This window comes from Pelophylax lessonae (assembly GCF_965119305.1).
Source record: "Pelophylax lessonae genome assembly, chromosome: 5".
Taxonomy (NCBI): Eukaryota; Metazoa; Chordata; class Amphibia; order Anura; family Ranidae; genus Pelophylax; species Pelophylax lessonae.
This window is the reverse complement of record NC_138772.1, coordinates 548,530,457-548,545,688: the sequence shown is the minus strand read 5'-3', so window position 1 is coordinate 548,545,688 and position 15,232 is coordinate 548,530,457. Positions and strand designations below refer to the sequence as shown.

Genomic DNA, 15,232 nt, shown 5'->3' with positions numbered 1-15,232 from the left:
ATAAAATTCGAAGTGCTAACAATAGTTTACAAAGCCATCCACAACTCTGCCCCCAGCTACATCACTAACCTGATCTCAAAATATCAACCAAGCCGCTCTCTTCGGTCCTCCCAAGACCTCCTGCTCTCTAGCTCCCTTGTCACCTCTTCCCATGCTCGCCTCCAGGATTTCTCCAGAGCTTCTCCCATTCTTTGGAACTTTCTACCCCAATCTGTCCATCTTTAGATGATCCCTGAAAACCCTTCTCTTTAAAGAAGCCTACCCGGCTACTAACTAATAACACTGTTTTCACTTGCTCCATCAGCTCACCCCCCCCAGCTATTGCCTTTTGTATCAATTGGCCCTCCCTTTTAGATTGTAAGCTCCAATGAGCAGGGCCCTCTGATTCCTTTTGTTCCAAATTGTAACTGCAATGTCTGCCTTCATTTTGTTAAGCGCTGCGCAAACTGTTGGCGCTATATAAATCCTGTATAATAATAATAATAATAATAATTTAAAAAATCCCAATAAAGCGTATATTGATTGGTTTGCGCAAAAGCGATCGCATCTACAAACTATGGGATAATTTTTATGGCATTTTTATTATTATTTTTTTTACACTAGTAATGACGGCGATCAACAATTTTTAGCAGGATTGCGCCGTTGCAGCCGATAAATCGGACACCTGACATTTTTTTCGGGGACCAATGACATTATTATAGTGATCAGTGCTAAAGAAATGCACTGTCTTTGCACTAATGACACTGGCAGGGAAGGGGTTAACACCAGGGGGCGATTAAAGGGTTAAATGTGTCACTAGGGAGTGCTTTCTAACTGTGTGGGGGATGGTCTAACTGGGGGAAGACAGATATCGGTGTTCCTGCTTAGCAGGAACACAAGATATCTATCTTCTCCGCTGTCAGAATGGCGATCTGCCTTGTTTACATAGGTAGACGACCATTCTGCCCCTCTCAGGAACTATCGTAGATGGCCGGTCTGTCCAGACCCGCTGACTGGCTTCCCCTCTGTCCAATCAGTGTGCGTTTGCGCCTCCAGCGGCGCATGCACCCCCTAGTGGCTACTAGCACAGGTATGTGATTTTGCACAATAGAGCCAACCTGCCACAGTACATGTAAATTAGGCAGTTAGGCAGTCGGGAAGTGGTTAAGCAATGTGTATAAATATCATCTTGCGCTACTGAGGTTTGTTAGCAATGGGGGCTCTAGAGAGAGCTTGGAAGAGAATTAAAAGCAGCTAAGTGAGTCAGAAAGGGTGAAATACAAATAATAATATCCAATGGACTAAATAAGGAAAATAAAACATTTTTTAAATATTTATTTTTTTCATCCTGTCCCTTAGAATAAAATAAAATATATGCAAAACTGAAAAGAGTGTGTATCAACTGTTAAAAAAAAAAAAATCTTAAAAAGTTACACGCTAGGTCATTTTTTTTTCCAACCATTGTCTGCCTGGTTCCTGGGACTGTCCATATCAGGATAAAAGCAAGAATGCAAAAATTCTGACCAGACAGACAATATGCCTAAAAAGTTCAACACTAAGCTCACTTTTTTAGTTTTAGCCTTTTCTATGATTGGAAATGGAAGCACACAGTCCTGCTGGCACTTTTTCTTTTCAGCCCTGATAAAAGTCCCTAGCTTAACAAACTTCTTGGTCAGGTGTCCACAAGTTTTGGTCAAATTTTTGAATTTTAAAATACATTTTTAGTCATTTGCCAAGTTCTTGAATTTCACAGATGGGTAATCATAGCCTGGTGTAGAAGCTAATCATGGCCTGGTGTAGAAGAATGGAGTGTGTCAAGTCAGTCCTGAGTCCTATTTAGAGCAACCAAGTATCAGTGTGGTGGATACAGTAGCAGGACTGTATCAGAACCTCGCTGAGTTCTAGGTAATTGTGAGTCTGCCAGGTGGGAAGCAATGTGTGAGAGTTGAACACCTGAAGCTGAGGAGTACCGGCCTTGAGAAGGTCGTACAAACAAGCCCAGCGAGTCTGAACGGCCACTCTGGTTCTACGATTGAGGATGATCCCCCTTATCGTTTTCTTAATCCTCAGTTCTTTCAAAGATGGTAAATCCAAGTGGCTAAACACCAGCCCACGGCTCTGAGAAACATCTAAAACCTCCAAAGACTTTGAAACTATGGGGTAAGAGACTCCCAAGTCCTTCACCGGTACCAGAACTTGTAAGATCAAAGTTTTTAGTTTCGGGAGTGATCTGGTGAGTTCCTGCATAATTTCCGGCCGAACACTCTTGAAGACCCAAAAGTAGTTGAGTTCCAACGTGTTGAGATGTTGAAAGTTTCTAAGAAGTGACACAGAGTGTTCAGACCAATCAAAAGGTAGTTTCATGCGGCTTAGCTTAGGCGAGCTGCGGGTGAGCCGTTCAAAAAGAGTCTGGAAGCTGTTGAACTGGTCGGTTTTGGCCAGACAGATCTGAGCTATGCTACCTAGTGGGTAGAAATCGAGTGGCTCCAAATGTGTCAGAGTCCAGTTCAGCTCAAGTTCCTGGAGCTCCCCGCAGTGAACGCTGTCTAGGAACTGGAGGAGGAACTCCGCCCACTTAGCCCTTTGATCTCCTAAATCAAAACTGGCCCGAAGGACGAGCAGGCTGGCGCAGCGGGAAATTAGGTGGTAAGCGTACTGGTGGACCCACTCTTTCCACTTTTCGAACTCCTTGACCGACACGAGTACCCCATCCATGCCAGATAGGACGGCACCGAGCCTCATGAAGTCCGCCACCCTCCAAAGCTGCGGAGTGCGCATCAGTTTGCTCCAGTCTGAGCACACCAGGGCCGCTGTGCACTTGTCTACTTCGGAGAGGAAAGAGAAGATGTGCAGCTGGCAGTCCACCGGCAGAAGGCTGAATGGAAAATAAGTCTGAGCCTTGCTCCTGACCGCTTTCGGCCCGGATTTCACAGCGGAAGTCGAGGGGTCTTCAGGAGATGGAGAGTCCGCAGCTTCCAGCCCCGCAGAGGAGTCTGACCGTAGGATCTTTCTTACCCGAGACATTGTTTACTTTACCCAGAGACTTCCCATACCATAGTAAATGGGGTAACACCTGTAAATAAAGCAATGGCAATGGTCAGACAGACTAATGACAAACAACACTGTTCAGTGTCTATCGATAAAACATTTATTTACATGTTGTATTCTGCTTTTTCCCCCACAGCAAATAATAAAGGTTAGACTTAAAGGGAAAGTCAGCACTCCAGTAAATATCAGCAAGCAGTTGTCTTTTATTATACAAAGTAGAATACAGCCATAAACTTCCAACGTGTTTCGGCTCTTCAGGCCTTAGTCGTGGCCTTTAGCCACGACTAAGGCCTGAAGAGCCGAAACATGTTGGAATTTTATGGCTGTATTCTACTTTGCATAATAAAAGACAACTGCTTGCTGATAATTACTGGAGTGCCGGCTTTCCCTTGCAGTTCTGTACATTGTGTTAAAGTTCTCAGAGACCGTTCAGCCTCAGCACTCTTTTTGAGCCTGTGGAATATCCTAGTAGTGATTGCAGCGCTATTCCATTTGTTTCCAATAATAAAGGTCATCTTTGGTAAATTATATTTTTACGTTTTGGACAGAGTGGGGAAGAGTTAGGAGTTTGTCTGGTTTTTATTTCTGTCCAAAGAGGCAGATTTTACACCACTTCCTGTCCTTGTGACACCTGCAGAAGACATGGGAGTTGCATTTGTGAGTATAAGGATACCCCATGGAGGTAAGGGTTCCCTTCGAGGAGGGACCAAGTGACGCACACCCTGAATGAAGGTGCGAATCAAAGAATCAGACGCCACGGGCGCTGGAAAAGGACTGCCAGTGCAGATACCTGGCCCTTAATCATGGCCAACGCAAGGCGCTGGTCCACACCAGTCTAAAGGAAAGCCAGCACTCTTGCCACCGAGTATGAACGAGGAGAGAAGCCCCTGGACTCACACCAGGCAAAATAAGCTTTCCATGTACGGTAATAAATCTTACCAGATGATGCTTTTCTAGCCTTAATTAAGGTAGGAATGACCTCTGAGGAGAGACCCCTGTCCCTCAGGACCTGGCTTTCAACAGCCATGCCGTTAAAGCCAGCGACTGTAAAGCAGGATGGAAGATCGGTCCCTGAGACAGTAGATCTTCTCGCATTGGCAGCCGCCATGGAGGCTTGACGGCCAGGTGAATGATGTCCGCGTACCAGGACCGGCGTGGCCAGTCCGGCGCCACCAGAATCACCAATGTTGGTTCCGAGGCCAACCTGCGAAGGAACCTGGACAACAACTGAATTGGAGGAAAGGCATACATCAGATGGTAGTGCCTTGGCATCAGTATCAACGCATCCGAGGCGTCTGCCAGAGGATCGCGCGTTCTTGCCACGAACCTTTCCACCTTGTGGTTTAGCGGAGACGCGAACAGATCCACATCCGGGGATCCCCACTTCGCACACAGCATTTGAAACACCTCCGGGTGCAGGGACCATTCCCCCTGGTCCAGGGTCTGGCGGCTCATGTAATCGGCCTGCCAATTCTCCACACCTGGAATGTGAACTGCCGATATTGCCGGGACATGAGTCTCGGCCCAAGACAGAATACTGGTCACTTCCTGGGCCGCCCGGGCACTCCTGGTGCCCCCTTGGTGATTGATGTAGGCCACCGCAGTGGCATTTTCCGTCTGCACCCGTACAGGGCGGCCCTGAAGACGGTCCGACCAATGGATCAGACACAGCCTGATCGGTCTTAATTCCAAAATGTTGATCGGGAGGGAGGATTCCTCCTCCGACCAAGTGCCCTGGGCAGACAGGTTGCCCAGAACGCCACCCCAGCCCGACAGGCTGGCATCCGTAGTGATCACCGTCCACAGAATCGGCCGGAAGGATTTTCCATCCGACACAGCCAGGGACTGAAGCCACCACAACAGATCCATTCTGGTCTGGCGACTCAGAGACACCCTCAGGTCCAAGGACTGAGGCAGTCTGTCCCACCTGGCGAGGATCTCTGCTTGGAGAGCTCGCGTGTGAAACTGTGCAAACGGTATCGCCTCGAAGGCCGACACCATCAATCCCAGGGACCGCATACAGGTCCGGAGTGACGAGTATTCGTTGGCCCTGAGGGACCTGACCTCGTCCTGCAGGGTCCGGAGCTTGTCCTCCGGTAAGAACACCTTTGCTTAAGCAGAGTCCAGAACCATTCCCAGATACGAGAGTCGTGCCGAAAACGAAAAGGTCGACTTCTGAATGTTGATCGTCCAACCGAACTCCTGGAGCGTCTGGACCGTAGTGGACAGATCGCGCAACAGGCTCTGACTGGCACTCGATCTTAACAGGAGATCATCCAGATAACCTAGGACCGCAATGCCCTGTGCCCGCAACAGGCCCAGAACAGGCGCCAACACTTTGGTAAAGACCCTTGGAGCCGAAGCGAGACCGAAAGGTAATGCCACAAACTGGTAATGATCCTCCACAATAGCGAATCGGAGGTACCTCTGATGACCCTCGAAAATGGGGATGTGCAGATACGCATCCTTCAGGTCTATAGAGGCCAGGAACTCCCCCCGATTCAGGGAGGTCACCACCGAGCGGAGTGATTCCATGCGGAATTTCCGAACGCGCACAAAGCGGTTCAGAGCTTTTAAGTCCAGAATCGGACGCACTTTGCCCTCCTTTCTGGGCACAGTGAACAGATTAGAATAAAACCCCGAAACCTGTCCCGATGAGGCACCGGGACGACAACCCCCTGGGCGAGGAGATCCTGCACCGCCTGATGCAAGTCCTGCAACCGCTCTGGGGTCAAATGAAGATTTGAGGGAAAGAATCTGTTTGCCGGCCGAGAAAGAAATTCGATCTTGTACCCTGACCGAATGATTTCCTGAACCCACCTGTCCGTGATCCAGAGCAGCCAAGGTTGGAGGAAACCGCACAAAACGTCCCCCCATACCCTGAAACGGGTGAGGGCACCCCTTCAGGCAGAGGCGTCCCAGCTTGGCCGGATTTTTGTTTGCTGAACCAGGGATTCTTCTGGCCACCTTGGCCCTTGAAGGGTTTTCCCTTGTTCTGCGCCTTGAAGGCCCGAAAGGACCCCTGATTAGGTTTAAAGGAGGAGCCCCGCTTACCGCAGAAAATTTTTCCCTTAGGGTTCTGGGGCAGCAAAGTGCTCTTACCCCCAGTGACTCCTTTAACTAATTCCTCCAGGGAGTCTCCAAAAAGGCGAGACCCCGCATAGGGATTTCTGGTCAGCCGACCAGCTTTTTAACCAGATTAGTCGACGGTTAATCACTGCGACACTGGACAAAGGGGCCTCATTTAGGGCCGCATCGCACAAATACATGACCCCTTGATAAATCTGATCCACCATCTCCACTGTAGTGGGGGGGGGGGGGCAGAGTCAGCCACAAGGGTGCGTTTGATCACCTTGGTCCAATCTGCCACAGCCTGAGCCACCATTACAGAGGCAAAAATAGGCTTGAGCATGGAACCCGCCACCATGTAGGAATGTCGGGCAAGAGATTCTAGCCTCCTATCAGTAGGGTCCCTAAACACCGGAGAGTCCTCGGTGGGGACCAGAGTAGCCCTGTTCAATCTGGCTACCATGTGATCCACTTGAGGAGGCACACACCAGCGCGCAACCGTAGTAGCCGCAAAAGGGTAGAGAAGTTGAAACTTCTTAGGCACCCCGAAGGTGTGTTTTAAATTACGCCATAGCTCATTCACCTTATGGTGAAACTCTGCGGGGCAAGGAAAAACCTGCGCCGTCTTGCGGGTCCTGTGTGTACCAAAAGAGGACAATGCCCGGAGGAGTGGGCTCATCCTCCAAATGTAGTGTTTTCTTTACGGCAAGAATCAGCGCATCCATAGCTGTGCGTTCCTCGGACGACCCAGGGGGGGAATCATTCACCCCTGCAACCTCCGCCTCCCACTCAGACTCTTGCGGGTCCTGAGAAGAGCGAGACCCCGAAAGGGCCAAGCTACCTACAGCAACCATGTCACATTCAGAATCAGAAGAAACAGAAATTCTAGGCCTTTTTCTAGCAGCATGTTCAGTCATCAGCACATCCATCTTTGACACCAAAGTTGCCACAACAGCAGCCAAATTAGTCACGGTAGAGGATTCAGAGGAACCTGAATCCCCCACCAAAGCTGGCGGGAATATGCTGTCCTGGGATTCCATTGCAGAAATAAAAAAGTTTTTTTTTTTTTTTTTTTGTACTGGCCCTTTAAAAGCGCCACGGACCCCCGCAGCACACCGCAATAAGGACAGTGAAACACAGACTCCCCACAGGGACAAAACTGACCAGGAAGATTGCACAAGTAGGTAAGGAAAGGAACAGCAGGACAGGACCCCACCAGTGTGTTACCAGCTCCTTCGGTCGGCTCTGTGAGAAAGAAGGAAGTGATGTCACCGCCGGAGGCTGAACTGAGGCTGCAGACCCAGGGAAAATGGGTGCCTATTGAAACTAATGGGAGGCTTCGGCAAGATGGCCGCCGACATGTGCTCGGAACGATCGTTTGCCACACGCAAGATGGCGTTGCAAGGCGCCAAAATACACTACATAGCATGCTGTATAAGCGCCCATAGTGAAGCCAGACATGCTGCCCACACTTAAAATGGCGGACCGGCGGATTTTAACCCCGCAGCGGTCGCCGCATGTGTCTGCACCTCCAAGCACCCTAAAGTGACATTAGGAGAGGGACCCCCAAAACTCCACACAGCGCTGTTGTGAGAGAATAAAGCCCCCGCAGGTACCAGGACCAGGGAGCCCAAAAAAAAAAAACCGCACAGACATAGGGAACACCACAGACACACAGGACTGCCGACCCCAGACAGAGGCCCCACACAGAGTGTACTTATCTGTACCCGATGGCGTGGGGTGCCTCATATCAAACGGGAAACCGCCCACCCTCAGATGGCAGGGGAGTGCCGCCAGCCAGAAACGCAGGACACTAGTAGTGCACGGACGAACCTATGCAGTGTCCAGTGAGGTAGCCACCTCACATGGTTGCATCCCTGAGGACAGGGATGGGTCGTTTGCAAGGCCAGGGTGAACACATAGCCTGCGAAACGCTCGATGGCAGGCTGGGATTCCATCTGACCCTCTGTCCTGGAGAACCAGGATGGCCAGTCCGATTCCCAGCTCCGCAAACGTCCTCTTCATCCGAAGATCCAACTAACTAACGCTGATAAAACAAACAGCTAGCAATGTAAAGAAAAAAGACATTTTCCGAAAATAAATCATAAGAGAAAAGAAGAAGGCTGAGACTTTAACCTCAGCACAGGGAAGCCTATCCACTCCTAAGCTAGGCAGATAACAAACTGAGTTGGGATGGCTATTGCAGGGGGGGTATTGGACTAGGACAGCCCCCATGGGTGTGACTATGTAGATGAATTGTTCTTTTACAAGTCTTATGCCTAGAAACTCCTGCGGAGAGGAAGCAATACCCCATTAGTGAAGACTGTGTGAGTGGGCGGCGACTGTCAGAGGACATAAGAGAAATTCTAATAAAGATTATTGATATAATTTTCGGAAATATTTTATTCTATACCTCTGCAGCAATGCTGGCAGCACTCATACGTCTATTTCCCAAAGACAACCTCTGGATATGACGCTGAGCACGTGCACTCAACTTCTTTGGTCGACCATTGCAAGGCCTGTTCTGAGTGGAACCTGTCCTGTTAAACCGTTGTATGGCCTTGGCCACCGTGCAGCAGCTCAGTTTCAGGGTCTTGGCAATCTTCTTATAGCCTAGGCCATCTTTATGTACAGCAACAATTCTTTTTTTTTTTAGATCCACAGAGAGTTCTTTGCCATGAGGTGCCATGTTGAACTTCCGGTGACCAGTATGATAGAGTGAGAGCGATAACACCAAATGTAACACACCGGCTCCCCATTCACACTTGAGACCTTGTAACACTAACGAGTCACATGACACCGGGGAGGGAAAATGGCTAATTGGGTCCAATTTGGACATTGTCACTTAGGGGTGTACTCACTTTTGTTGCCAGCGGTTTAGACATTAATGGCTGTGTGTTGAGTTATTTTGAGGGGACAGCAAATTTACACTGTTATACAAGCTGTACACTCACTACTTTACATTGTAGCAAAGTGTCATTTCTTCAGTGTTGTCACAGGAAAAGATAGAATAAAATATTTACAAAAATGTGAGGGGTGTACTTACTTTTGTCAGATACTGTATAATGTATTTATATGTGTTTGTTTATATATTTAACGGGTTGCCGACCGCTTACCGCATATTTACTGCGGCAGTGTGGCTCTCCCTGGCAAACTGACGTAGGGCTACGTCAATTGCTCGGAGGCAGCTAGGGGGCGAGAGCGCGCCCCCGCTCGTCAGTGGGGACTCCGATGCACGGGGCAAGCGACTCCGATTGCCGCTTGACAACCGTGATCGTTACCCACTGAGAGAGAAGAACGGTCGGCTGTTGTAAACACACCTGACCGTTGTTCTCTATGGAATGATCACAGAGCACCTGTAATCCTTCTATATAGGATCACATGTCTTTATGATCATTCCACAAGCCACGCCCCCCCACAATTAGAAACACGCCCCTAGCTACACATTTAACCCCTTGATCACCTACACTGTTAACCCCTTCCCTGCCAGTGTCATTTTTACAGTAACAGAGCATATTTTTAGCACTGATTACTGTAGTAATGTCACTGGTACCCCCAAAAGTGTCAAAAATGTCAGTTAGGGGTCCGATCTGTCCGCCGCAATGTCGCAGTCCTGCTAAAAATCGCAGATCGCCGCCACTACTAGTAAAAAAAATAAAAAAACAAAAAATGACAAAAATCTTTCCCCGTAGTTAGTAGACGCAATAACTTTTGCGCAACCCAATCAAAATACGATTATTGCGATTTTTTTACCATAAACATGTAACAGAATACAAATTGGCCTAAAATGTTAAAAAAACTTTATTTTTTTTTTGGGAATGTTATATAGCAGAATGTGAAAAATATTGTTTTTTTTTTTTTTTCAGAATTGTCGCTTTTTTGTTTATAGTGCAAAAAAATAAAAATCGCACAGGTGATCAAATACCACCAAAGGAAAGCTCTGTTTGTGGGGGGAAAAAAGGACATCAATTGTATTTGGGTACAGCGTCGCACGACCGCGCAATTGTCCGTTAAAGTAACGCAATGCCGAATCGCAAAATATGGCCTGGTCATTAACCACATAACGACCGCTCACATTGCTGCTACTGTGGCACAGTGGCTCGTTATCGTTCAGCGACGTAGACCTACGTTGCTGGACTCCTCCCCTTGTGTGCGGCGCGCGCGCACCGCCGGAGGTTTGCTCCCGCTGTTTTCAGTCACAGCGGGAGTCGGGCCAGGGGAGGAGCAGCGGCGATTGCCGCTGCTCTTCCCCGATCGCCGGGGAATCGAGTCTGGAGATCCGCCTGCTTGTGTAAACAAAGCGGGCGGATCTCCTAAGTGACAGGCAGGGTCAGATTGCAGGGTTCAGCAAAGCTGAACCTGCGATCTGTCCCTGTGTCACTCAGTCACCTCCCCCCACACACGTCAGTAAGCACCAGGCATACATTAACCCCTCCCTCTCCAATAAAATTAACACCTTCCCTGCCAGTGTCATTTTTACAGTAACAGTGCATATATATATATAGCACTGATTACTGCAGTAATGTCACTGGTACCCCCAAAAGTGTCAAAAATGTCAGTCAAGGGTCCGATCTGTCCGCCGCAATGTCGCAGTACCGAAAAAAAAAAAATCGCAGATCACCGCCATTACTCGTTAAAAAAAAAACACCAAAAATGACAGAAATCTTTCCCTTAGTTAGTAAACGCAATAACCTTTGCGCAAACCAATCAAAATACGCTTATTGTGAATTTTTTTTACCAAAAATATGTAGCAGAAAACAAATTGGCCAAAAATAATAAAAAAAAATTTGATTTTTACATTTTTTTGGGGGGAATTTCATATAAAAAAAATGTGAAAAATATTGTTATTTTTTCAAACTTTTCGCTCTTTTTTTGTTTATAGCGCAAAAAGTAAAAATCGCACAGGTGATCAAATACCACCAAAAGAAAGCTCTGTTTGTGGGAAAAAAAGGACATCAATTTTGTTTGGGTACGGCGTTGCACGACCGCGCAATTGTCAGTTAAATTCGCACAGTGCCGAATCGCAAAAAGTGGCCCAGACGTAAGACAGCAAAATCCTCCGGTGGTAAAGTGGTTAAGGGGGGAAAATCCTTCCGGCCCAGAAGTGGTTAATATTTGTGTGTATATATATATATATTATATAATAGGATCTTTACACCCTACTTTGGTATCCATGCTGATTTCTATTTACTTTACTTCATTTAGATTTCCATATACAGTATATATATATATATATATAAATTTATTTGATTAGATTTTGCAGTGAAATTTCCTGTAGGCGGTGTTTGCACCTCAGCGGGGTGTTTATTCGTTGTATTATTTTCCTTAGTGATTTGGATCACTTTTCACTGTTTATTAATTATTATTTGTAGTTTTTAGTTGTTATTTGGGGGTCACATGGGATTGTTGTTATTTTTGAAGTCTTTTGGTATTGCAGTGGGGGGGGGGGGGGGGGTTCACCATCCTCCATCTTGTATTGCCCCCCCCCCCCCCCCAGCACCCTCTTAAAAGGCCACCGACCTCCTTAATGCACAGAGCTAACAATCTTTATGAAGGCCTTTACCTTCTGTAGGGCCCAGCACCCTCTATAGGGGCCCCTGACCTCCATGGGATGTGGGGGGAGACCCCCACGCACAGTTCCCTCTTACACCCCCCGCCCTGTCTCCCCCCGCACGCACCGTACCGCTCTCCTGTCCGCTCTGTCCTCCGGGGTGTCTAGTCAATAAAGCTGTGTGAAAAAAAAAAAAAAACGGATGCCTAACAGAGGCTTCACAGGAGCGGCCATCTTGCCACTCCCGGAAGTCGGGACATCGCCGGAAGTGCGCTCGTCGCCATGTTGGTACACCAGAGGAGGAGGCGGGGAGCTGAGTAGAAGCAGACGTGTGGGCGGGACAAAGAGGCAGCCTTGCTGTAATGGTGAAGTGACTGAAGAACAATAACCTGATCCAGAGAGAGGAGCATTTCCTACTGAGCCAGATAGAGAAGCATTTCCTACTGAGCCAGAGAGAGGAGCATTTCCCACTGAGCCAGAGAGAGGAGCATTTCCCACTGAGCCAGAGGGAGGAGCATTTCCCATTGAGCCAGAGAGAGGAGCATTTCCAACTGAGCCAGAGAGAGGAGCATTTCCAACTGAGCCATAGAGAGGAGCATTTCCCACTGAGCCAGAGAGAGGAGCATTTCCCACTGAGCCAGAGGGAGGAGCATTTCCCCCTGAGCCAGAGAGAGGAGCATTTCCCACTGAGCCAGAGACAGGAGCATTTCCCACTGAGCCAGAGGGAGGAGCATTTCCCCCTGAGCCAGAGAGAGGGGCATTTCCCCCTGAGCCAGAGAGAGGAGCATTTCCAACTGAGCCAGAGACAGGAGCATTTCCCACTGAGCCAGAGACAGGAGCATTTCCCACTGAGCCATAGAGAGGAGCATTTCTCACTGAGCCAGAGACAGGAGCATTTCCCACTGAGCCAGAGACAGGAGCATTTCCCACTGAGCCAGAGACAGGAGCATTTCCCACTGAGCCATAGAGAGGAGCATTTCTCACTGAGCCAGAGACAGGAGCATTTCCCACTGAGCCAGAGAGAGGAGCATTTCCCACTGAGCCATAGAGAGGAGCATTTCCCACTGAGCCAGAGACAGGAGCATTTCCCACTGAGCCATAGAGAGGAGCATTTCCCACTGAGCCAGAGAGAGGAGCATTTCCCAGTGAGCCAGAGAGAGGAGCATTTCCCACAGAGCCAGAGAGAGGAGCATTTCCCACTGAGCCAGAGACAGGAGCACTTCCAACTGAGCCATAGAGAGGAGCATTTCCCACTGAGCCAGAGAGAGGAGCATTTCCAACTGAGCCAGAGAGAGGAGCATTTCCCCCTGAGCCAGAGAGAGGAGCATTTCCCACTGAGCCAGAGAGAGGAGCATTTCCCACTGAGCCAGAGAGAGGAGCATTTCCCCCTGAGCCAGAGAGAGGAGCATTTCCCCCTGAGCCAGAGAGAGGAGCATTTCCCCCTGAGCCAGAGAGAGGAGCATTTCCAACTGAGCCAGAGAGAGGAGCATTTCCCACTGAGCCAGAGAGAGGAGCATTTCCAACTGAGCCAGAGAGAGGAGCATTTCCCACAGAGCCAGAGAGAGGAGCATTTCCCACAGAGCCAGAGAGAGGAGCATTTCCCACAGAGCCAGAGACAGGAGCATTTCCCACAGAGCCAGAGACAGGAGCATTTCCCACTGAGCCATAGAGAGGAGCATTTCCCACTGAGCCAGAGAGAGGAGCATTTCCCACTGAGCCAGAGAGAGGAGCATTTCCCACTGAGCCAGAGAGAGGAGCATTTCCCACTGAGCCAGAGAGAGGAGCATTTCCCACTGAGCCATAGAGAGGAGCATTTCCCACTGAGCCAGAGACAGGAGCATTTACCACTGAGCCAGAGACAGGAGCATTTCCAACTGAGCCATAGAGAGGAGCATTTCCCACTGAGCCAGAGAGAGGAGCATTTCCCACTGAGCCAGAGGGAGGAGCATTTCCCACTGAGCCAGAGACAGTAGCATTTCCCACTGAGCCAGAGAGAGGAGCATTTCCCACTGAGCCAGAGGGAGGAGCATTTCCCATTGAGCCAGAGAGAGGAGCATTTCCAACTGAGCCAGAGAGAGGAGCATTTCCCACTGAGCCAGAGGGAGGAGCATTTCCCACTGAGCCAGAGACAGTAGCATTTCCCATTGAGCCAGAGAGGAGCATTTCCCAATGAGCCAGAGAGAGGAGCATTTCCCACTGAGCCAGAGGGAGGAGCATTTCCCATTGAGCCAGAGAGAGGAGCATTTCCCACACCAGTGCACAGATCTGACTGCTGCAGGGGCTGCAATCTCCTGGGAATATATCATATGGGAAATTTTAGGAATACCACGCAACCAACCTCCCAATTGGTCGATGGGGGGGAAAAAAGGGGAGGGGGGGGGGAAGGGGAAGAAAATAAAGGGGGAATGTGTCTAGGACTTTCAAGGTACCTTATTCAATAATAAAACAATAATAAAATCTATAATTTTTATTGTGAAAAAACAAGATAATAAAATCACATGACAAAAAATATGGATACAATCCGTGTTACCATATACTCCAAATAATGTATTACATGTACAGTATAAGTTTTGCAATCCTGGAGTGGATTTTCAAACTTCAAACAATGCGCAACCTCGACATGTTTCGTGGTATACCCACTTCTTCAGGAGGATGTTATGCACATTAATACTTGCATCTAGTAATGACAATAGGATGATTAATAATGACATTTAACAATGAACAGTATAGCAAAGATCATACAACTCAAAATAGGGGAGGAGCCATCTTACCCAAAATTGGGAGCGTGGGTAGATCACAGATTATAGGACCCAGCCATCATGTGCCTCTCACCGGCGGACATGGGGGACACTATATATAGATTGGTTATAAAAGGTATACATGTTTTATCGGCTAGTATAATTTAGAAAATTAATCACCACCATCACCAAAAAAGTCAAAAGGAAAAACAAGAGAGATATATAAAGGATGGGGAAAGATAGAGAAGGAAAAGGGGAAAAAAAGGGGGGAATGGGGAAGGGGGGGGGGGAAGGAAGGGGGAGGGAGGGGGGGGGGTTTGTGGGGGGAAGGGGGGAAAAAGGGGCCAGAAGGAAGGAAGAGGGAGGGGAAAGAAAAGAAAATAGGTAAAAGTGGGGAGAAAAACATAAGGCAGAGGGAAAAAACAAAAGATGGGTGTAGGATATAATGAAGGAAAGACAAAAGAAAGATGGGAGGATATGGTGGTGGCTTAGATGGATAAAACCATGAATGAAAATAAGGAGCATTTCTCACTGAGCCAGAGACAGGAGCATTTCCCACTGAGCCAGAGACAGGAGCATTTCCCACTGAGCCAGAGACAGGAGCATTTCCCACTGAGCCATAGAGAGGAGCATTTCTCACTGAGCCAGAGACAGGAGCATTTCCCACTGAGCCAGAGAGAGGAGCATTTCCCACTGAGCCATAGAGAGGAGCATTTCCCACTGAGCCAGAGACAGGAGCATTTCCCACTGAGCCATAGAGAGGAGCATTTCCCACTGAGCCAGAGAGAGGAGCATTTCCCAGTGAGCCAGAGAGAGGAGCATTTCCCACAGAGCCAGAGAGAGGAGC

At 48.5% G+C, this 15,232-nt stretch overlaps 1 protein-coding gene across 4 annotated transcripts in view; it reads right to left on the bottom strand.

Moving 5' to 3' along the window:
• Positions 1-1,704: 1,704 nt before the first annotated feature.
• Positions 1,705-15,232, bottom strand: part of LOC309556118 (uncharacterized protein) — a 57,543-nt gene continuing 44,015 nt past the window's right edge. For 2 of the 4 annotated variants that reach the window (XM_082258464.1, XM_082258463.1), the window contains exon 2: positions 1,705-3,052. In XM_082258464.1, the coding sequence (XP_082114590.1) occupies positions 1,816-3,003 (1,188 nt within the window). In that variant the 5' untranslated portion in view covers positions 3,004-3,052 and the 3' untranslated portion in view covers positions 1,705-1,815. Of the gene's footprint in view, positions 3,053-11,659; positions 11,737-11,774; positions 11,896-15,232 lie in introns of those variants that run through there. The other 2 variants (XM_082258465.1, XM_082258462.1) reach the window with 2 other exon arrangements.